This window comes from Leopardus geoffroyi, chromosome C1, assembly GCF_018350155.1.
Source record: "Leopardus geoffroyi isolate Oge1 chromosome C1, O.geoffroyi_Oge1_pat1.0, whole genome shotgun sequence".
Lineage (NCBI taxonomy): Eukaryota > Metazoa > Chordata > Mammalia > Carnivora > Felidae > Leopardus > Leopardus geoffroyi.
The window spans coordinates 221,996,785-222,019,321 of record NC_059328.1 but is presented as its reverse complement, the minus strand read 5'-3'; the positions used below and the strand labels follow the sequence as shown (position 1 = coordinate 222,019,321).

Sequence of the window (22,537 nt, the reverse complement as noted above, 5' to 3'; positions counted from 1 at the left end):
GCCCAGAGATCTGCCGTGGAAGGAACGGGAAGACGGGGAAGGAGTCAGCACAGCCTCCCCACCTCTCAGGGCTCCACTCACACCATCTCGCTCCCCGTGTCCCCCAAGTCTGGGCCTGATGCAGTCTGATGGGGCCCCCCACAGAGCCTCCAAGTCACGTGGGCAAAGTGCCCACGTTCAGCAGGGCCATCGAACCACGATACCCCCTGGGGCCTTGGAAGGAGGAGACTCTTGGACAGGCCTCCTTCCCTCTGCGTAAGGATTTGGGATTCGGGTACTTTGTGGGTTGTTTTTATTTTTTTAACAATACCAAGGAGTGCTGAGTAAATAATTTACCGTTTGGAAAACTTTTATTCATAGAGATTTTCGAAGTGAGCCGTTAATAATCTTTCACGTGTATTCATCTGAAAACCAGCTGTTTTTCATGTGTGACAATGATCTTTCCTCTAGAAACAGAACAAGAGATCTATGGGTTTGGTTTTGTTTTCTGGTGTGGGTTTTTTTTTTTATTGAAGTGTAGTTGACATATGACACTATATTAGCTTCAGGTGGGGACACAATTATATGCATTACAAAATGCTCACTCCCGCCTGCCAACAACATTATCACAGGACTGACTGCATTCTGTGCTGTGCCCCTCACCCTCATTGCTATTTATTCCCTAACTGGACGTTTGTGCCTCTTAATCCCTCCACCTGGTCACCCATCCTCCCCGACCCCATAAGGTTTTAGTGAACAAAACATGGAGATTTTACATGAAAACCTGTATTTCCAGCTTCTCCTGAAAAGTCAGCCCACAGCCGGCCATCACTGCCCCCCTGCCCCCACCCTGACCCCAGCATCATAAAGGCGTTGCAATCCCCCTCCCAAAGGGGTTTTCTGCCTGGCTCTGTGCTCCCCACTTTTATTGGCTGCAGACCCAAGCATCTTAAATATCCCTTTTGAATGGATTTCCTGAGCAGATGGTTTTCCGTGTTTTTTTTGTTACAGACCACATGCACTTTACCTTGTAATAAATACCCTGAATTTCCTTCCAAAGAGACAGAACCAGTTTACATTCCTGCCAACCTCAAAGGCAAAAGCAAACATCACTGAATTCCTACTATAACTTTGCGTTCTTGATGGGCGTGCTGAGAACAGACCCCCTTCTGTGGGCCTGGCACCGGGGACAAGACGAGGCACGTCTGTCCTCACCCTGGACGGGCACGCTGGCCCAGGCTAACTGGTGGAGACTGCCTGACGCCCAGGGCACCCAACTTGAGTCTGTCTTCAAATGGGGGTAATAGTTTCATTTCTTTGTGTGGCTGTAGTTTCTTACCCATAAATCCCTCACTCTCCTTCTGGGACTCTGTTACCCACATGCTGCCTAACCTGCATCTGGTCTCCCTTCCGTTCCCCCAGGACGTCCCTCCACAGTCCCCACTGCCCCTGGCTCTCTGCAGTGTCCGTTCTGGTCTTTACTGTCTCTGTGCAGTTTTGGGGAAGTCAGGTTTTCAGTTTCTGCTATCCTGTTTTACTCTCAAAAATCTCTGCAATATGTCCTCTAATCTCACTGAAGTTTCATTATTCTTAAATTTCCCATTAAACTGATGTCCAAGGTAGTTGCTGCCTGTTCTGATGGCTGGGTGTCTCTGCGAAATGCTGACCCCCTGAAAAGTGCGGCCACGCCCCCTTCCCAGGTGCCCCCCCCCCCCCACCTCCCTGCCAGGCAACTGGGGACTTCGGGCCGAGGACCCTGGCGTGGAAGGAAGAAGACCCCGGGCACCCAGCAGACAGGCCAGGCTGAGCCTCCAGGCTGAGCGGGTGAGAGCAGTTCTGGTTCTTGGCTGCCCCAGGCACCCCGCTTCTCTCGGGACACGGGGCATCCGGTTCCAGTGAGCACCCCACCCTAAGCACTGGGCCCCGGGGCAGCCAGGGATCCTGTCCTGCTAGGCAGGGGGTCCTCAGTCCCTCCCCACGGGTGGCAAACAGGGGTGCCTGGAAGCCGCCCCCCTCTGGCGCTGCATCCGAGGGGGTCTCCGGCACGAGGGAGGGTGCCACCAGCCGCGGGGGCTCCTCCGGCAGACACTCCGGGGGGCTGTCCCAACAGGGAGCTGCAGGACTAACCCCCCCCCCCTTGTGCTCCGGCCAAACCATGCGTCTTATACACAGTTTGAACATTTCTCAACCTAAAGCCATTCTTCAGCTGGAAAGAAACCTCATACAGCCAAAGAGGTGGGAAGCCGAACATTCCAGACTCGCTGCCTCATACCAGTTTCCTGGGCCTGTGATCCAAGTGCCGCCTGTGGGTGCGGCACAAGTGTCTCTGTGACCGGCAAGTTCAGGGAGCCACTCTGGGCTCCCTCGGGGACCCGTGGCCCTGCTGCTCAAGCCCCTCTGGGTTCTCTGAGTTCCAGTTCTTCTGATGGTTCACGTGTCCAGTGGATCCTTCCACCGGCGGTGCCGGCATGCGCTCTGATGGGCCACATGTCCGTGTGTGTTCCTTCGTGGGACGGTGTACTGACGTCTAATTAATCACGTGAGCGTATTCTGTTGAACAGGTTCATGCCCTCAGACCAGGTGTCCCTACTGTCCGAGAAAAGGCGCCTCCAAGAGGATGGATCCCGGGTGGGCGCCTTCACAGGGGTCTTCACCCTAAAGAGGGGCTGCTGCGGGAGCTCCCACCGCCCCCCCACCCCCGCCCCTGCATGAACTGGAGCCATGGCCTCCCCGCCATGACAGGAGGGGGCTGCAGTCACACGGGGGGCCCGACCCCGTCCCTCTATTCCTCCAGGAAGGGGATGTTCTTGGGGGGCTTCCCCGGGAACTGGCGGGCGTACAGGTGGGCCATGTACTGGAGCTCGGGCGTCACCATCCTCAGGCACATCTGCCGCGTCTGGTTGTCCAGGTCCCGCCGGAGGTTGTAGCCCATGATGTCGGCCACGCCCGACTGGTAGGGGCGCAGCCGGCGGTCGGTGATCTGCGACCCGTTCTTGGCCTCGCCGTCCTGCAGGCACCGCGCCGCGAGCTCCCGCCGCCGCGCCCGCAGCCGGGCCACCTCGGAGCGCAGGCGCCGCGGGCCCAGCTCGGCGCGCACGCGGGCCCACAGGGTGCGGTTGAAGTGCTCGTAGAGGCGCCAGTCGAGGGCGCACCAGCGCCGGGCGCGCGCGCGGGCCTCGGGCGACAGGCCGGCGACGCTGCGCGGGCTGCGCGAGTTGAGCGGGAAGGCCACCACGTCGTCCAGCCGCCAGCGCAGCAGGTGGCGCAGCAGCACCAGGGACTCGTCCAAGTGCTCGGCGATGAGCACCAGCTGGAAGCGCCGCTCCACGTCGGCGAGGCGCGCGCGCACGTACGCCTCGTCGTCGGCCGGCGCGTCGTTGTCGAAGCCCAGGTCGAACCACATGCCGTTCCGGGCGGGCGCGTTGCGCAGGCCCGCGCCGGGGTGGTAGTAGGTGCGCGGGGCGGCCAGGAAGGCGTCCAGGCTGCCCGCCGCCCGGAAGGCGGGCACGTCTTTCCTGTAGTAGGCGAAGGCGGACTCCAGCTGGAAGACGGGGTTTCTGAGGATGGAGAAGTAGAAAGTGTCGTCGGGCATGACCTTCTGCACCTGTTTGGAGACATGACGGGAAGGGCTGGTGACTCCTCTGCCGGGGCACCCGGGGCCGCCTCGCTCCCCTGCCCGCACCCTCCGCCGCGGTTGTCCAGAAGGATCCGAAAGACCTCGACGGGGGCCCCGCCCCCTCCCCTTGTCCCCCCCCCTTTGCCCCCCCGCCCCCTCCCCTTGTCCCCCCCCTTTGCCCCCCCGCCCCCCCCCCCCCCCCCCCCCCGCTAAGCCTTCCGAAAGCAGGTCAGGGAAGCTGGCGGGAGGAAGTAACGACCTTTAAACGGAGATCTGAGGGGTGCCTGGGTGGCTCAGTGGGTTGAGCGTCTGACATCGGCTCAGGCCATGATCTCATGGCTCCTGAGTTCGAGCCCCACGTCAGGCTCTGTGCTGACAGCTGGGAACCTGGAACCTGCTTCTGTTTCTGTGTCTCCCTGTCTCTCTGCCCCTCCCCTGCTCACACTCTGCCTTTCTCTCTCCCTCTCTCAAAGATAAACCTTAAGAAAAAAATTTTTAAATACCCGGAGGAGGAGCTGTGAAGAGTGCCCCCTCAAAAGGGGGCACCATGTGCAAAGGTCCTGGGGAGGGAGAGGCCGGTGGGTTTGGGGACCAAGAGTGGGAGTCCAGAGACGCAGATGGAGAGGGCGGCAGGCCACGAGAGTGCCCACATCCGACTCCAAAAACAATCGCAGGCACCCGTCAGCAGGGGAGGGGAGCAAGGTGTGTGGCAGGCCTCGTCCGGCCCCGTGTGAGGCTCCGGCGAGGTCTGCACGCACGCACACTCAGAGCCTTAGTCTCTCCAGCCTCCAGGCCACCCCCACCCTCCACCCCAAGGTCACACCTCAAAGCCACAAAGTGCCTGGGGCTGCGTCTCACCCCCTGCACCTCTGCCCTCCTCCGCACGCCCCGCACCTCCGGCAGGTTGAACCTCAGGTGGTTGCACATGATGTTGAAATGCCGCTGCGGGCCGGGGGACTCCAGGCCCTCCACGTAGCGCGCCAGGAAGAGCCAGGGGTAGCCCAGGTGAAAGCGAGAGCCGGCGGGTAGCGCCACCGACAGGTTGTGCGTCTCCGCAAAGCGGAAGAGGATGTTGAGCACCGTGCTGCTGGCGGTCTTGTGCGTCTTGAGGAACATGACGTTGATAACGGGTGGCCCCTCGGCCTGGCCCCTGAGCAGGCTGGGGGGAGAGCATAGCCAATGTCAACCAGGGAGGGCCCACGGACCCCCCGCCCAGAGAGACCCCCAACCCCACAACCTGGAGACCCTCAGACCATCCTCCACCGAGCTTTCCCTAACCCAAGATCCCCTAACCCACACTTTCCCTACGGTGACACCAAAACCTGTGCCCCCACCCACCAGAGACCCCAACCCTACAACCCCAGAGGGCCCACTGGCACGGGCCTGACTGCTCCCTAAGTGGCACATCGTCTGTCCCCCCCACATCCCACAGCTCAGTCCCCAGGCCCTGGCACCCTTTCTTTTGCCTCCCAACTTTCTGTTTGGTTCTCAGGGCACCCAGCATGGCTCTGGCCCTGTGGACTGGACACCACATCCAGCATTTCTTGGCTGACCCTTCATGCCTGGACCGGCCAGCCTGACTGCAGGGCCAGAGTGGACACTGGTGGCCTCTCTCGTGATCCCACGACAGCACCTCCCAGCTGTGACTCCAGCCTGGAGAGCGGGCACCTTCCGTGCCCGAGCGCGTGACGGGTAAGAATAACCCAGGATAGTGGGGGAGGGGGGGCGGACGGGATCCAGAAGCTGTGCCAGCCCTGGGTACGATGCCGGGGCCAGCAGAGACCCAGGCAGCTTGGGTGCCCCTTGGGGAGATCCAACCAGAGGTGATGGGTCAGGGAGAAGAGGCCCGGAGCCACAAGACCTCCCAGTGGCCAGCCCTGGACCTGGGTGACCACCCCTGAGGACCTGGCTTCACAGAGGACGAACCGCTGGCAGGCAGGGGAACAGGGGCCTGGCCGTCCCAGACCTACCGCGGGCCCTGGCCCTGCCTCCCAGCACCTGGTCACCCTCTGCACACAGCGGCTCTGCCCGACACCCAGGCCCGCCCCCGTCCTCCCCAAGCCCTCCCCAGAGGCTGGGCAGCTCACTGTCCACAGGAGACACTGGGAGGGCTCCAGAGGGCTATAGGATCCCTGAAAGGAATGGTCACCAGCCAGTGCTGGATGCCACCCAGAGGTGGACAGCCTGGGGTCTCAGGCACGACTCTGGGAGGGGGCAGTGTCTGAACCATGGGGCACCCAACTCAGAACTCACGGTTGGAACAGCCTGATGTCCCTGTGCAGGAAGCCAGCCAGCAGGAACACGATCAGGGCCAGAAGGAGAATAGCCTGGAAGCACCTGTGGGGCAGAGCGAGCCCTTCAGCCCCCCTCAGGGGCATGGGAGGGGCCGGCACCACCCCCTCCACCCCCCACCCCTGTCATCCGTGTATCAGCTCCTATAGAGTACCTACCTGCGCCCACCCCATGGGGCCTCTGGGGGTGGGGGCTGAGACCCAGGAAGGGCCTGAATCATCAAACTCTACCCCCTCTTGGCCCCGTACTGCACCCTTCTGCTGCTCAGAAGCCAGGAGAAGCTGGGGAGGGGGGCGGCGAGAGGGGCCAGCTGATGAGTCCTCGGCAGGGATCCTTGGGAGTCTGGCCTGCCATAGACCCCTGAGCTCACACCCCCACTGGCGCATCAAGAGAGGGTCTGAGAGGTGGGACGTCCTGATTTTCCACCACTGGGGGAGGGGAGGGGCCCCACAAGAGAAGAGCGGCGTGGGATGGAGGAGAGAGAGAGCAGCGGGGCAGGGGCACGTTTGGAAGGTGGGGGGAGCAAATCTGTTGCATATGAAATGTCCTGGGACACCCAAGCAGAGATGCCAGCCCGTGGCTGGAAAAGGAGTCAGGAATTGCTGGGGCTGTGCCACACATCTGCACATCAGGATAAAAATGCCATGTAACTTAGCGCCCCAGTCAGAAAACAATGGTGGATTCTCCTCACCAATCCAGAAGTCTGGAGAGGGGAGGCTGCTGCTTCTGGCAGACTTAGCCCCACCACACTGAGGATGTTGACATCTCTCCCTCTCCCGGCTTGTAGCTTCATGGTCACAAGATGGCTGCCAAGCTCCAGACATCACATCAACATTTGGATCAGCAAGAAGGGAGAAGGGGCAGGGCCAGCCATGGTAGAGGCAGACGCCTTCTTAAAGCCCCTAGCAAAATTCCACTTCCACCTTGTTGGCCAAAATTCAGTCACATCGTCACCTCCAGCTGCAAGGGGTTGCTGAGAAAGCATTACTCAGTGTTTACAGCCTCTGTAGTGGGGGGACAGGGAGAAGGGGGTGGGTGTCTATACGGCTATATTTCTGTAAATCTCGGAACGGTGGGCTGCAGCCTGGGCCCGAGCTGGGCTTGCCTTCGGAGGCAGACACATCTCTGGAGGAAGTATGTGACCTGGCTAGTGGCCCAGGACCCAGGTGGCCAGGCCAGCAGCAAGGTGGCCCAGAGCCACCCGGAAGTCAGGCCTCTGTTCACCGCAGCACTCAGGTGACAGCACTTGACGTCAGGTTCTGCATACAGAATTCGCGACCCAGGTGGCCCCAGACACAGAGCTGCAGCCGGCCACCCGTAGGCATGCCGCAACGTGGCGGGAAAACCGTCTTCAGGGCCTCACCGGGCCCTGGTCTGCAATTATGTTCCTGACATCAGACCGATAAATGCCCGTTCTGGTGCCTGTTAATGCTTTCAGCCCCTGTGCACTAGAAATGTCCATTTGCATCGAGGTATTTTCAGCCGCAGTTGATAGCAAGCTGTCCCGCTGTGTCTGCACAGCCGAAAACAGCCTGGACCTCCTCACTCGACGGCGACGGCACCTTGCGGACAGGAGCTAAGGCAGGGAGAGGCCGGGGTCTCTCCTTCCACCCGAGACAGCCGGAGTCAGGGTCCTTTCAGAGCCACCAAGAGGGGCTGCAGCCTCTTCCAAGCTCTGCCCGTCACACCCGGCCTGTGGCCCGGCCGTCTGATGGGAGACACACGTGGTTTAGTGGTGGTTGACTAGATTAGCTCCGTGCCCTGACCCGTCGGAGAGAGGACCCCAGTGTCCCCTCCTGGGCTTTGCCAACGACAGCACAGAGCTTGGGACTCTGAACTCCAAGAGGGGCGAGCCGGGAGGAGCCGCCCAGCCCAGATCCTCGACTGCAGGACAGGCGGCTGCCTGGCCCCTGTCTGCAGACGTGGCCGGGAAGATTTCACAGCCGTCCTTCCAGGCTGTTCCCAGCTCCTCAGCCCTCCCCCAGAGTGCCCTCCCTACCCACCTGCTTCCCTGTACACAAGGGAGCTAGCTCCCCAGGCCTCCCCTTGGACAAGACCTGTGCTCAGAGGCTGAGCCTCATACTTCCCCGGGCTTGAAAGGAAAAAGACCGGGGGGGGTCTCTTCCTGGAGCCTAACTGGGGGGCCTGAGTGTCCCCAACAGGTTGTGCCTGGGTCGGCAGACTGTCCCAGGGGCTCCCTGGAGGGGTAGCCGGTACCCAAAAGGCCTCTGAGCAGGGGAAGTGGAGGGCGTGGCGGTGGCCAGAGGGGGCGCGAGGGGAGGGGGCTCTGCCATGTGGGCCCTCGGCCTTGAAGGAGGTCAGCTCACAGGTTATGAGGGAACTGCGTGCCACATCTGGACTCAAAGAGCTTAGCATCTGGAGAGCACATAGGGAGGAACTTCCTGCTCAGACTGGGGCTTTCACATAAGGCTCCACAGGGTACACAGGGGTGTGACAAGCTGGGAATGGGGGCGGGGGGGGGGCACTGCACTCCTCGGAGGAGAAGTGGCTATATCCACACGTGGCCCACCAGTCAGGGCCCCCTGGCCCCGAGGCTGAAACAGGAGCAAAGAGGAGGCCCTCACCTCCGCTCGGCAGTGGCCGGCACACCCCCATCCTGGGACAAAGGAGGTGACCAGATTTCTGCATCAAACACGCTCAAAGTTTAACATAATTCCCAGAAGAGAATCTTTAATAATAAGTCAATTCTAGAGTTCCAAGGGAAGCAAGTCATACAGTAATAGCCGGGAACATTCTAAGCAGTAATTATAAGGGACACGGGGTCTCCACTGCAAGGCATAGAAAACCACTCTCTCTGAAGCTCCTTGGTGTTAGTGCAGGACAGGAGCCCAGGGGAGGGGTGGGGGGTGAGGGAGCTTTCCAGGGAGGGGAGCGAGGGAGTCACGGTGGATGGCGTGAGCAGCTGGCTAGCTAGCTCTGGAAAAGGCTTATGCCGGATTTCCCTCACCCCACAGATGAGAATGAATTCCAAACGGGCGACATTTAAACGTGGCAGGTGTGGAGAGCCCAAGGCTGTCCCTCCCTCCCTGTCACTGGTGTCCTGACTGGCACCGCCTCCTGGGACCTCTGGATTAAAATGCACAGAGCTTTTGCCCAGCCAGGTTGTGACCAACAATTCATCCTGTAGTCACCACGGATCCCCTTATCCCAGCACCCGACGTGCTCTACCCCGTGGTGTCCCCATGGGTCATCGCTGGTAGCCACTGGGCAGAGGGAAGTCACAAGCCTTGCCCAGGGCCCCACGCTAGGACGCAAAAGAGGCCTGTGACCCAGAGCTGCGTTAACCAGAGGGCCACGCTGTCCCCGCCCACGGAGCCATCACTGTGGCCCAGCCAGGGAACAAACAGGGAAGAAACGCATCAGTGACCTCGCAGATGGAGAGGGGTGGGGACTCCAAGGGGAGGACACAGCCGGGGTCAAGAGCGGAGAGGTGCCCAGCGGAGCCCTCAGTGGACAGGGCAGAACTCGGGGGACACCAGAAGCCCAGGAAGGGAGATGGGGGGGGCGTTGGTGCAAGTTTGGAAAGAGGGACATCGTTACAACGCTGCCACGCCACGGGAAGCACTGTGTCTGTCCGTCCTCCGTCTGTATGTCCAAGGTCTGTACCCTTCAATCAGATGGTCAACCTGGACGCTCTCAACACATTCTGGCTGTTTCCATGACGTCGGTCCTGTGCCTCCCATTGTATTTATTTTGATTTGCTAGTTTTTCTTGCCACTGGAAATGAAACCTTCGTCCAAGTCCCATTTCTGGGTGCTTATCACTAGAAGAAGAACATTCTTTGTACATCGTGGCTGTCACTTCCAGTCTCTCTCCCATGCTGCCCATTTACTGGGCGCCACTGTTTCATTCCAGAATCTTGGTGCCCCTGGTGCTGCATCCGTGCTGGCTGGGACACAGGACACTCCAGCCCTGTCCTGCTCGCCTCCTGGCCTGGGCCTGGAGCCAGCCCCATCTCCAAGAAACCCCGGTCCCACTAGTAGGGACGGTCTTTAGGGACCATAATCTGGGGGCTGGGGTGCTCACTGCTCAGGGAAGGTCGTAGTTTCAGGGGCAACAAAGCTAGAATGGCACGTCGAGGCAGAATCGCTCACGAGCTCACACTGACAGGTCCGCTGTGATTCAAGACTGCAGCTTTTGGAACAAACCTCTTCCTGCTGCCTCTTGCGTCCCCTTTCCCGCACAGGAGTGTGGTCTCACGGGAGACGGCCGAATTAGAGGAGCCCATCATTACTCGTTGCCTCCATCCACACCGTGCACACACCAGTGTTGACCATTTCTTGGCATACCCTGTCCCCTTCCCACAAAAGCAGCGACAAGCTTTCCCAGCTCTAGAAGGCCTCACTGTGGTCCCAGGGCTCCAGGGTCCTGGGGTTCCTGCACAGCAGTCATGCCATTTCTCTGGAACCCGTGAGGCCTTCCCGGAGGCGGGGGGGTTCCCCTCGTACCTGAGTGTGGATGAAGCCACAGTGGTTTTATAGCCCATATACGCTCTAACTCCCACCGGGCAAGGCCCACACGGGATACTACCCAGGCTGGTCTCTACCCTCGCGATCTTACAGACCCCCCTGTGCCGCCACATAAACTCCCTTCTGCAAACACGGTGTGTTTGCTGGTCCCTTGCAGAGGAGCTGAATGAAGCTCTGTCACACGCTGACCATCTGTTTGAAATTCTCCCCTTTGGCCTTGAGGCGACAAGAACGGGCCTGTTTCTCACAGCTGTCCGACTAGAACAAACAGTCCTCAGAGAAATCTGTGTGCTTCTCAAGAGAGGCTTTTCTTTTGCCAAAAGAACCTGTGGTCCAAACGCCCACGGGGGCCGCCGGGTCATGGTTCTGGAGCCGCCAGGGTGCCAGGTGGCCCCCCCTCAGGGCTGCGGGTGGGCGGGATTTGCTGCCAAGCGCCAGATGGGGAGCCGGGAGCCCCTCTGTGGCCTGTGTGTCTGACGCACAGACGTGCGTTCTCTACAGAGAGCCCAGTGGCTGCACGACGTTAAATGGGTGAATTGTTTGCTATGTGAATTACGTGCCAATAAAACCGTTTAAAGTGATAAAAAAAATAAAAAAAAACTATTTAAAAATATTTTCAAAGTGTTCAGATGCCAAAAAAAAACTTTTTTGAAAGCCAGTAATTGTGGGAACAAATAAATACAGCTGGAAATGATTACCACATGACAGTGCTCCCAAATGCCTTTAGCTGAAAGGGGCTTCCTACATCCCGCCCCCCCAGTGCCTGCCGCTCAGGCACAAAGGTCTCTGTGGACCCCCCTTTCCTTGGGGGCTTGGCCTGGGCTGCTCACAGGACAACTCCCAGAGTCTCAACCTTCCTGCCTCGGAATGTCTGGGGTGGGGCTCAGTGCCCAGCATCCAGGTGGTGGGCCTGCTGCCCGCCTCGGGAACATGAAAGGCTGGTGTCCCGTGGCATCCGGGGGGCCAGCAGGCTCTCGGTCAGGCTTTGCTCTTAGAGGCCACTGAGTCCCAGCAAGTGGTACCAGAAACCCTGCAGCAGAGGCCCGAGAGCCAGTGCCGTCTGCCAGACGTGGCCCTGGTCCAGTCCCGGGGGGCACCGTGGGAGAGCTCAAGGCCCCAGGCCCCTGAGCCCCAGGTGGGTCTGCTCCCAGGTCCCTCAGGGAGAAGTCCCGGGCATGTGGGTAAGAACCAACACAAGACTCAAATCACGGATAAAAGCAGTATTGGGACATTCCCACCTCCAGCTCGGGAGCTTCTGGTCTGGCGAGCTTGCTTACTATGAGGGGGACTCACAGGGGGGCTGACGGAAATGGGTTTTTTATATCCGGATTACTCGTTCCCACCCTCCCCCACACCCCCCACACCCACACACACACCTACACACATACACACACCCACACACACCCACACCTGCTGTTCCAGCTGACCAGTTCCTTATAAACAGACACTCGCCTCAGTGGGACTGAAGAAGGACATAGAACCAAATGCCTGATGGTCATCCAGTAGTCAGCCAGTTTCAGCCAAAATCTAGAAAAAACAGGACTGACCCTAATCCGGGGAGCTGACTTTCAGCCCCACAGAATGCACAGGAGGCCCCGGGCTACACCCAGCCACCTGCCCGGCCACACTCTCTGTTCATCTCGGTGGTCCCACGGCCCGAGGGAAGCAGGAGAATGGGCTGGAAAGACCCAGCACCCTCCCCGCTCACCGGTACACACAACCGTCAAGTGTTACAAAGCCCTCCGTCTGTCCTCTGGGCCTCCGGACCCAATGGGCTTCCTTAGAACACATTCTCCCTCAGCCCATCTGGGGCTCCAACCCAGGGCTCGCATGTAGGATCCAAGGTTGTCACACAAAGCCGCCCCCCCTGCCAAATCCCTGCTCATGGTGCATCCGTCATCTTTCACCTGGCCCTCACTGAGCCCCTTGTACCACTGTAGGTACAAGGACAAGCTGAGGGCATCAGGTACAGTCGGAGCATCTCATCAGTGGGGGCCAAGGACAGGATGGATGTTACTCAGGGCTCCCTGCCCACAGCCAAGCACTTGGCCTGAGAGGCTGGTCTCTGCTGCCCCTGGGAGCTGCCTCACCACAAGGCCGGGGGGCAGGGCCACCCCAGGTCTCCCAGGTCGGCACAGCTTCCTCTGCTGAAGACACCATCAACGCCAGGGTGGGTAGAGCACAGAGCCATCCATACAAAGAAGAACCAACAAGAAACAGGGATGGGCTGCCAGACACCAAACCCAACCAACATCTCCCGAATAATATGGGCCACCCTCCACCCAAGGGCTTCTTCTAGAAGAAGAAAAGAAGGCCACATTGTAACCGTCCGCAAGACGTGACGGAGAAACATGGCCACAGATGGGACGGGATGGGACAGGACGGGTTAGGATGGGTTAGGATAGAGAGAGAGAGCAGGACTGAACAGATACAGAATAAAATAAGACAGATGTGGGGTAGAAAAGAACAAACTGAGTAGATTAAAATAAACATTGAGCAGGACAGACCAGACCAGGAAACACCTGAGGGTGTCGCCTGGGTTCTTTCGACACCTGTTTGCAGAGCGACGCATGAAGTGTGTCCTCGGTGCTGGTGCGGCGCCTGGGTCACCGTCGCCGTGGGGACGTGGGCGCTCGGCCCCTCCGCCTCAGCCGGGTGCTGTCCTGACCCCCTCCCCGGCACGCTGAGGCCGAGGAGCCCCCGGGGAGCCCCTCCCCACGACGGCACGACCCCCGGCCCCTCCACACCCTGTCCATCGCCCGTTGACAAGGACGGCACACGCCCTGGCCCAGCAACCTTGCCGCAGCAGGGCCTGGTGCCCGAGCCGTCCTCAGCCTGAGCGTCCCAGCTCCTCACGCCCAGAGCCCGTCGGGCCGGCCACCAGAACGCTGCTCCGTGACAGGCCATCCGGTCGCACGGCCGGAGCCTCGCCCGCCCTGGCCTGCACCTTCCCTCCTCGGGGAGGGGGGTGGCGTGTGAAGGCCCCACCTCTGCTGCAGAACCCCCTCCCCAGGGACCCAGAGTCTGCCTTGGGGGCCCCGCAGGGGGCAAGACCCAGGAGCCCTGCTGCCTCAGTGGCCCAGGGCAGGCACTGCCCATCCCCACCAACAGAGGCGTGAGATCCTCCCAGGGTCCTGGGGGCGGGGGGGGGGGGGGGGCGGAAACGGGAGGAGCAGAGGGTGGGCAGGGCATTCGCCTCCTGGTCCCTCCCGAGCTCCCAGGATGGCCTCCAGGGGAGAGGTGGCCTCCTGTGCTGGCCACCCGAGCCTGCATCCACTGGGGCACCGTGGAGGTGGTGGGGCCGCAGCCCTGCCCTCCAGGCCCCTGCAGGGTGGATGACCACCAGGTGTGACCCTGGGAGGGCTGGCAGTCACCACCTTCACTGCAGAGGCCAAATGTGTCTCCCGGATGGCTGCTCCAGAGGGCACCAGCAGCCCATAATGCTGGGAAAATACGAGACAATTCGCAAAGCACTCCCGGTTTGTCCCTCCCAGAAGTTTCTGTGGCTCTGAGAAGCCCTGGGGCAGACGTGGCCTGGCCCTCAAGGGGTGCCAGACCAGGAGGCTGGGAGCCAAGCCACTCCCATGGCCAGGTGTAGAGAGGACATGACCCTCCTCCCAGCCCACCCCTGCTTGGGACCAGGCCTGGAGGCCAGGACAGACAGCCCAGCAGGGCACCAGCCACAGAGGTCACGGTGGCCCCATCACAAAGCCACACAGCCCCACACCAAACAGTGCCTTCTGGAAGGTGTGGGCCTGACTCACCCTGAGAACGGCATCTTCCAGTTGGTTTATTCCTTGGTCCACTAGTGGACTGGGAACCCGTGAGGGCCACTGTCCCCAGCCCTCCAGCAGGAGGCCACACCTGGAGGGGACACCTTGTCTTGGCCGGCAGCCAGCTCAGAGGACACCCACCCAGCGCTTGGTCAGGGTGACGGCTGCAGACAGGCCAGCACACGGACCACGTGGGGACAGACCGTAGGGCTCCACGACAGCTTTGGGGCATAAGCCAGGCTTTTCCCAAAAGCACCGGTGACTCCTGACAGAGCGAACCCCACCTGACCACACACTGGGGGCGGCACGCTCTAGGCACGGTGAGGAGGTGCTGCACCCTCCCCCCGGGCTCCACTGACCCTCTCCATCCCCCCTTCGCAGCCACCACAGGTGGGCACCAGCAGACGATTCCCAGGTCCCCCTGCATCGTCCCCCTCACTCTCAGAACTGGCCCCAAGACCTGGAGCCACAGCCTCCTGCGAGGTCAACCCCCACAGGGTCACACAGCCCCCCTACGGGGACACACACACACCCCCCACAGGCAGGACCGGAGGCTCGGCACTCCAGGAGATACTCGATCCCCAGAAACAGAGCTGGGCCTCAAACCAGAAACGCAGGTTTTCAGGAGCCCCCCCCCCCCCCCAGCAACTCTGAGGCAGGACCTGGAAGATCTGGGCTTCCACCCCAACAGCTGGGGCCGGGGTCCCCGCTGGGGATGCCACCCAAGCCAGAGGGTGCCCCAAAGAGGAGGGTCTGTGCCTTAACCCACCACAGTCCACTCGCTGAGACCACAAGCCCCCCTGGAGGGGAAGGCCCTGTCTCTGCTCCAGACGGCTCCTCCGACCACAAGGGCCCCTGGGCACCTGCTCAGCCAAGTTTGCCCAGGGTTATCCCCTCCCTGTGCCCAGGGCCACAGGGTACCTCCCCAGGCAAGCCTGCCTGGGACTGTCCCTCTGTCCCTAGGGCCATGGCTCAGTTTACCCGTCAACCAGCCAAGCCTGCTGGCCAAACAGAGAGGGGCCTCTGGACATGTGCACAATCCGAGGAAAGCAAACAAGTCAAAGGCTGTGAAGACAGTGAGCGAGCGTGTCCGAGTGACCCAGGCAGCCCCTTCCTTCCGGGGCTTTTGAGTGGACCCGTAAGCCTGGGACACCCAGCACAGCCACCGCCCAAACCTGTGCCAGGACGGCCACCTGGAACCACAACACACTGCCCTGCTGTCCCACCAGGCGTCCTGCTCCAGGGGGCTCCCCCTGGGGCCCCTCGCCTTCCCTGTGTGCCAGAGGCCGGGCAGCCAGTGGGACCTGGGCTTGGCCTCGGGCTGATAGAGTGACGTCCCCACTTCATGCTTCCTCCTCAGGGTGGTGACCACATCCACCTCCACGGAGAGGGGGACACCCGGACCTTCCCTGTGTCAGCTGGCCCCTGGGGACCCGCTGTCCTCACCCGAGGAAAGAGTTGGTCATGCCCACGTCCAGGGCCCATGGGGAGAGCGCCCAGACGCACTGGCGTTTCCCCAAAGCGTGTGGGATGAGACAGAGAACGAAAATGCAAAGCATTTCCAGACACACCCATCCCCCCTCCGAACCTGAACTGTCAAAAAAAACACAACTCCCTCTGCTTATACAAAGGGAAACATAGCACTTACTACCCTGAGCCGGCAGGGCCAGGCGCCTGCACCTGAGGGGGCCTTGCTCTAAGTGCCTCAGACCCTCCAGCGAGCACCCTAAAACATACATGCGGATATCTGGCCCTGGAGTGTCAGAGGCTCAGGCTGGAACTCCCCCAACGCCAGGAAGTTCCTGCTGCACATAGGGGCCTGGCCATGGGAAGTGGGGGACAAGGACAAAGCCAGGAGGTCCCAGACCCCCAGCAGCCGCCCACCCAGGCCTTCACTCCAGACACCAAACCGTCATCCCCTTGGCCCCGAGCCCCACGTCCCCACAGAGGCCGGGACCAGCGCCGGGCCTGGGAAGACAGGGAGGGGTCACGCACGGCCTGAAATGAAGAGTGAGTTCAGGGCAGTTATTCTTGAGAAATAGCCCCCAATATAGTGACTTCCTTCTAAAGACAAACACAGAACAGCTCATTTCTGCCAGTCCCTGGAATATGCAGGGACTAGAGACGTGTTTTGTGTCTCTGTGCCGACTCCAGTGCACCCCAACTTACCTCTGCGTGCCACCTGGCGGGGACAGCATGCTGGCTGGGGCCAACGCAATGGCGGTGGGCAGGTGGCGGTCCAGGCGGAGGGAAGCCAACCCTTAGCCCCTGGGCACAGACACCGGGCAGGGTGCGGTACGTGCAGAGTATGAACTTGACTCCCACAGGAGCTGACCTGGCTCAGGTGCGAGGCCACGCCCTGCAGCCCAAGTCGGGAGAGCTTAAGCTTCAGTTCCCAGAAAGAACCGGACCTTCCCTGGGGCTCAGCTGGCGCAGGGAGTCTAGGGCTCCTTCCGTGGGCCTCCCCACCAGGCCAGCCCCCCAGGGCTCCCACCTGCTCGCCCGGCCCCATGCCCAGGGGTCCCTCGGCCCCGGGTCGCCAGGGAGCCATAGGCACCTTCAAGGGCCTCTGGACTCAGAGCTGAGAATGAAGTGGACAAGGCGAAGGCTGAGGGTCCGTGAACCCTCTCAGGATGGATCTGGGAAACAGGGGATCAAATTCAAGACCCGTTCTCCTCCTTCTACTCCTTCAAAGCTTGCTTTACACTAGGAGAAAGCCTAACGAGCTTTTACGTCTTGGGATGAAAACAACTTCAGAATGGGGACCTTGGAATGCAAGATAGAAATACTGGATTTTACCGCATGCAAATTTGTCTCTTTATCCAGGAAGTAAATAAATAAGCTTCAAAGACAAACAGACCAGGGGAAACGTCTGCAGTGCTCAACCGAATGTTAAGTCCATAAGAAAAGGACAAAACCCCCATAACAGCACACGAGGTGGCGCTCCGTGGCTTGCTGGCCAGCGGGGAAGGGGCTGGGCATCGGAGCCAGGCCCATGACCCACCTTCCCACACGGCCCCCTTTCTGTGACTGGTCCCCAGACACAATCTGGGGACTGAGTCCTGGTCCCCAGATTGGTCCGGGCTGGCCAGCGGCCTCCCTGCCCTGGCCGGTGGCTGGCATGGTGGGTGCAACAGGACAGAAATAATGTGGGTGGGCCGGGGGCCTGGAGGAGGAGAGGGGTGCCGTGGGCGGGGGCCGGGCTCAGGACACTCCCACGCCCCCTGGTGCCCACAGGAGTACCTCCCCACCATGCTCAGCGGTCACACAGGAGCTCCCAGGGGCTGCAGCTCAGAGGGCAGGGAGTCTCACCCCCAGGACAGCCCTGGACTAAAGTGGGTGGGGAGGATGAGGCCAGTGTCCACCGTCCACGCGGCTCCAGGAGGACGCATCACGTGGGGGAGCGGGAGCCAAGCACCCAGTATGTCATTTCCACAAAGGGGGGGGGGGGTGAAGCGAAAAAGGCAGAAGAAACACAGACAATATAGCCCTCCACTTCCAACTTGCCGATGTGTGTCAAACACCCCTGAAACTCGGCAGCTCCCCAGCAAGGGCTGTGCTAGAGCTCATGGGCCCCAGGGGGCTGCTTCGGGCAGGGGGGTTTGTCCTGGGCCCCAGCAGGCTCTCTTCCAGGAGGACCCCAGGAGGCCAGGGCACACCTCACACACCCCCCACCCCCATTGCAACCCAGCCCCTCCCATCCCACTGACCAGCGGAGCCATGTGGCCAAGCCCAAGGTCATTGGGAAGGGCGTGGGGCCACTGCAAAACCACAGCCCACGCAGGGAGTAGGAGTGATCAGTGGGACATCCTGTGCAACGCCCCCAGCCCCAGCCCAGGTGACAGATGTCACTGGATGGGGACAAGACAGCCCGTGACCCCCCCCCCCCGTGACCTCAGGGAGGGCCCCAGGCCCCTGAGGGGCACTCCTCCCCTCAGCCCCCTCCCCACACCAGGGAGCCCAGGGAAAGGTGAGCTCTGGTCACTGAGCCTGGTCCAGAGATGCCCAGCCGTCCCCCAGTGCAGGGTCTCCTCTGCTTCCCTGGGGTCACCCCTCCCCGGACCCGCTGTCCAGGAAGAGCCACAGTGGGGCAGGTAAACCAGGCAAAGAGCCACGTAGCCACGTAGCCACGGCTACGGCTGCAGAGTGCCACTCATCCAAGCTGGCAGGGCCCCAGGCCCCCATCGGGGAAAGAAACTTTGTGGCTGCCTGAGGGCAGCTGTCTGTCCACTCGCAGATGGAAAGGCGCCCCAGCATGGACACAGGGCCAGGACACTCCAGCACAGGGGTGGGGGGTGTGAAGAGCCGCACATGGGAGCATCTCAGTGCCCAAACCACTCTTCCCCACCTGCTGGGACCTTCAGGCTCTGTGAACAACATTTCTCTTCCTCCTGATCTACTGCTTCTGTAACCCTAAGCCTCACCAGCGCCCCGGGGGCACAGCAGCTGCCCCCCGCAAGCCAGATTCTCTGACACTTGCTGATGAGGTCACTGTGCCAAGCCCCATGAGAAGCACCGAGTCACCAGAGAAACCATAAAGCTGCCAGTCCTAAAGACCTGGCCCAGCTGGCCCAGTGACTGGGACCGGGCTCCGGGCAGCTGGGCTCGGGCAGTGACTGGAGCAGTGACTGGGGCTGGGCTCCGGGTGGCAGAGCCCAGGGACACTGGATCCAGGGATGATACAGCTGGAGGCACTTGGAGTCTAAGCCACGAACCCCAGGAGGGCCCTGAGGGGTGCAGGGCAAGGCCTGACCACCAGGGACTGGGAGGCCACAGAGAGGGAGGGAAGCAAAGACTCGACAGGGGTGGGAGGAGAATGAAGGATGGGGGGCTGGCTGTCAGGTGCAGCTGAGCCGAGGAGGACAGGGCAAGGACTGACCACGCCATCGGGAGAGTGAAGCAAAATCAACTCTGAGCTGCTGAGGTCAGTGGGGCTCTGGGAGAGGAGACGCCCTCGAGAGCTGCCACAGACAAGACCACCTGGGGACACAGGGCAGGGAGGAGCATCTCCAGACCCGAGGGCAAGGGTATTGTCACCCAAGCACCCCCGCCGCCAGTTCTCTGCTTCTGAGGCCAGCCCTGCTGCCCGTCCACCTCAGACCCTCTGCAACCCATTTCCCTTGCCGGCCCACGGGCCCACGGCCACAGAACCCAGAAGGTGGCTCTGGGCACCGCATGTTCTGCCCAGAAACGGAGGGACACGGCCTGACTGGGCCACTGCTCCAAAGAACACCTATTTGCACAGCCACGGACCAGAGCCAGCAGGGAGGGGAGCCCGGAAACAGACTACCCAGATAGTTCCTTCTTAATGCACCCATGCAGAGGAGCTATTCCAGAAACTTCGCCCTGACTCTGGCTGTCCCCCCAGGGCAGGCGTCAGGATAAGCCCAATGCTCGCTGGAGGCCTCCCCCGAGGGCCATGGTCAGTGCAAGCCTGCCAGGGAGGTCCAGCCAGCATGTTCCTCCTCACCACCCCGGGAGACAGGCTGTGTCCCCACCACCCACGTGGCCTTTGGGGCCTGAACCTTTGGCAGGACAAGACCCAGCCTGCTCTCCCCAGACCCCTGAGGCCCAAAGGACCTCAAAGCCTAGGATGGCTTGGCAGCAGCAGGGCTGGTGAGACTGGCCAAGTACACCCCCTATCCCTCTGAGGGTCAGGGAGGAGACAGGGGCTGGACCTGGGACTGCGTCCAGGGTAAGCACTGTCCTCGTCAGAGGGTTGAGGTCAGAGGTCAGGCATATTGTGCAACAGCCTGTCACCTCCTCCTCTGCACAGGGTGAGCATCCTGATGGACACATGGGGGCCTGCAGGCCACATGGCCCCCAAACTCTTCATCTGAGCCCCTGGGGTCCACAGTCAGGAAGCCAGCTCTCCCCGAGGAGGGCTCTGCTCCCTGCAGGCCTGGGGAAGGCTGCCCAGGCCCCAGCCACGTCCCTGGGGTTGAGGGGCAGGCAGCCCCCTGGCTCCCTACCATTCTGACAAGCAGCTCCCTGGGTGGAGACCCCCAGGCCCACTCCCTCCCTCCCTCACCCAGCAGCTCAGGCCCTTCCTGCTGCTCCCTGGGGCCCCTCCAGACGGGGCCCTTGGTGGCCATCAGCCATGAGCAGTGAGAGGTCCTGGTCCCTCTTGAATAACCTCTTCTCTCGTTGCACCAGTGTAGAGGTTTTGAGGTGAAAAGCACAAGCTTTTCTTAATCCAAATACAAAAGCCACCCCTCACCACCCCAGGCATGCTGGGAGATTATCCTCGGCAGGAGCCCCACCTGCTGTGGCCCCGTCCCAGGAGGAGCCGTCCTGTCTGCAGACAGGCTTTGTGCTGCTGACACTCCCGACAGCCCGGCCTCCTGCCTCTTTTCACATAATGTTTAGTGTGACCACATCGCCACGCGGGGCAGGACAGCGTGGAATCCACCATGCCCTGCTGTGCACCCCACCGGTCTTCACGGTGGCCGGTGGCCACCGGAGAGGTTGCTCCCCGCAGGCGTGAAGGCACGTGACCAGCTCCCCTCGGATCTGGGGTCCTGTCCAGACAGCACAGGTCCTTGTCACCTTGAGACACATGTCATCCACCCAGGCGGGACAGGGCTTCATCACGTCCCTGCTGGGTGTGCGAAGATTCAGGAACCCGTCTGGTGGAGCACACATTTACCACCATAAACACGGGTTTGCACCAGCAAGCCCCCTGTCCCACGTCCCGCTTTGCAGGCTGTGTTGTGTTCCGCGGACTCTAAGACACCATCAGCCTTAAGACAACACAGAGGAAAGCTGGAGGGGGCGTCCGTGAGACACGCCAGCCCCTACTGTCAGACAGTCGAGAGGTGAACAGCATTGAGTGTCCCATACCTGCTCTCTGAGCTCCCGGAGCGGGTGCCTGGCGGTCGGCGGGCACCAGGCCTCATGCTCGTCGTGCCCACCGCCACTGGGTAACACGGGCAGGAAATGCCTAGCACAGGCCTCTCTCCCGCAGCCCGGTCCCTGCCACCTCCCCCACCCAGGCTGCCAGGCAAAGCAGCCCCAGCCTCCAGCCCAGAAACAGGGAGAAACGTGCCAGCTGCACACCTGGCTGCAGTGGGTCGAAGGCTGAGCCCAAGAACTGTGAGACCATGACCTGAGCAGGTCTACCAGCTGACCCCGGACAGGTGGGGACAGAGCAGGGCCAGCTCCATCATGCTATCAAGCACCCATGGGATCTGTCCTGTGTGGTGGGAGCCTCGGCTGCCCGTGGGCACCCAGCCAGGGGCATGGGACGGTGGCCATGGCCACAGGGTCAGGGCTGGCTCTTGGGGCTGGCAGGGCAGGAGGGGTAACTCGACAGTTGGAGCGGCCCAGGGCACCAGGCCTGGTCAGGCACCAGAACCCAGGGGAGGCCACTGGTGCGGAAGGGAACTCTTGTTTTAAATCCTGGCAGGTGGGGCGCCTGGGGGGCTCAGTAGGTTACATGTCTGGCTCCTGGTTTCGGTTCAGGCCATGGTCTCATGGTTCGTGGGTTCAAGCCCCACATAGGCTCTAAACTGAGAGTGGGGAGCCTGCCTGGGATTCTCTCCCTCCCTCTCTGCCTCTCCCCTGCTTTCTCAAAAATAAACTTAAATAAAAAATAAATGCATAAGCCAATCAATCCTGGCAGAGAGCAGGTGGGAGCAGTTGGGGACAGAGGAGGTGGGCCACCCACCAGGAGGTGGGTGCCGGTGTATGTGTGTGCCCACATGTATGCATGTGTGCACCGTGTGTGCAGAGGCCTGTCTGTGGATTGTGAATTGTGCAGGGCGGGCCCCACGAGTGAACCATGGGGCCAAAGGTGTACCACTTCCCATTCTGACATCTGAGGGCCAGCTCATCCTCAGGGACAGGGAGGTTCCTCCTGCCACCTGCTCCCTATGACCCCCAGTCATTAGGCCACTTCTCAAAGCCCCACCCCTACACTAGCAGAAAACACCTAAAATCTTAAGCCTTTTCATATTTCGTGCATTATTTTTTTAATTTTTTTTAAGTGTTTTTATTTACTTTTGAGACAGAGAGAGAGCATGAACAGGGGAGGAGCAGAGAGAGAGGGAGACACAGAATCCAAAGCAGGCTCCAGGCTCTGAGCTGTCAGCACAGAGCCCGACACGGGGCTCGAATTCATGGACTGTGAGATCATGACCTGAGCCGAAGTCGGACACCCAACCGACTGAGCCACCCAGGGGCCCCTTTCGTGCATTATTTTAATTCTCACAGCGAAGCCGCTTAGTTATACGACCATCCCTGAAAGTCACTTTGGAGCCACAAAGCCCTCACTGTATATCACTAACATGAACTGATTCCATCTGACAACTTAGGAAACCCACGTGAGGCCAAGCCCATGGGCCCAGGAGGCGGGGTCTTAGGTTACTCGGAGAGATGAGGACAGG

At 60.8% G+C, this 22,537-nt stretch overlaps 1 protein-coding gene across 1 annotated transcript; it reads right to left on the bottom strand.

The window, feature by feature from the left end:
* Positions 1 to 331: 331 nt before the first annotated feature.
* GAL3ST2 (galactose-3-O-sulfotransferase 2) lies at positions 332 to 17,777 on the bottom strand. Its single transcript, XM_045482050.1, has 4 exons — positions 16,320 to 17,777; positions 5,849 to 5,932; positions 4,490 to 4,754; positions 332 to 3,583 (listed from the first exon to the last, which is right to left on the bottom strand). Exons 1-4 carry the CDS (start codon positions 16,346 to 16,348, stop codon positions 2,762 to 2,764), a joined length of 1,200 nt encoding a protein of 399 aa, XP_045338006.1. The 5' UTR covers positions 16,349 to 17,777; the 3' UTR covers positions 332 to 2,761.
* Between the last annotated feature and the right edge of the window lie 4,760 nt (positions 17,778 to 22,537).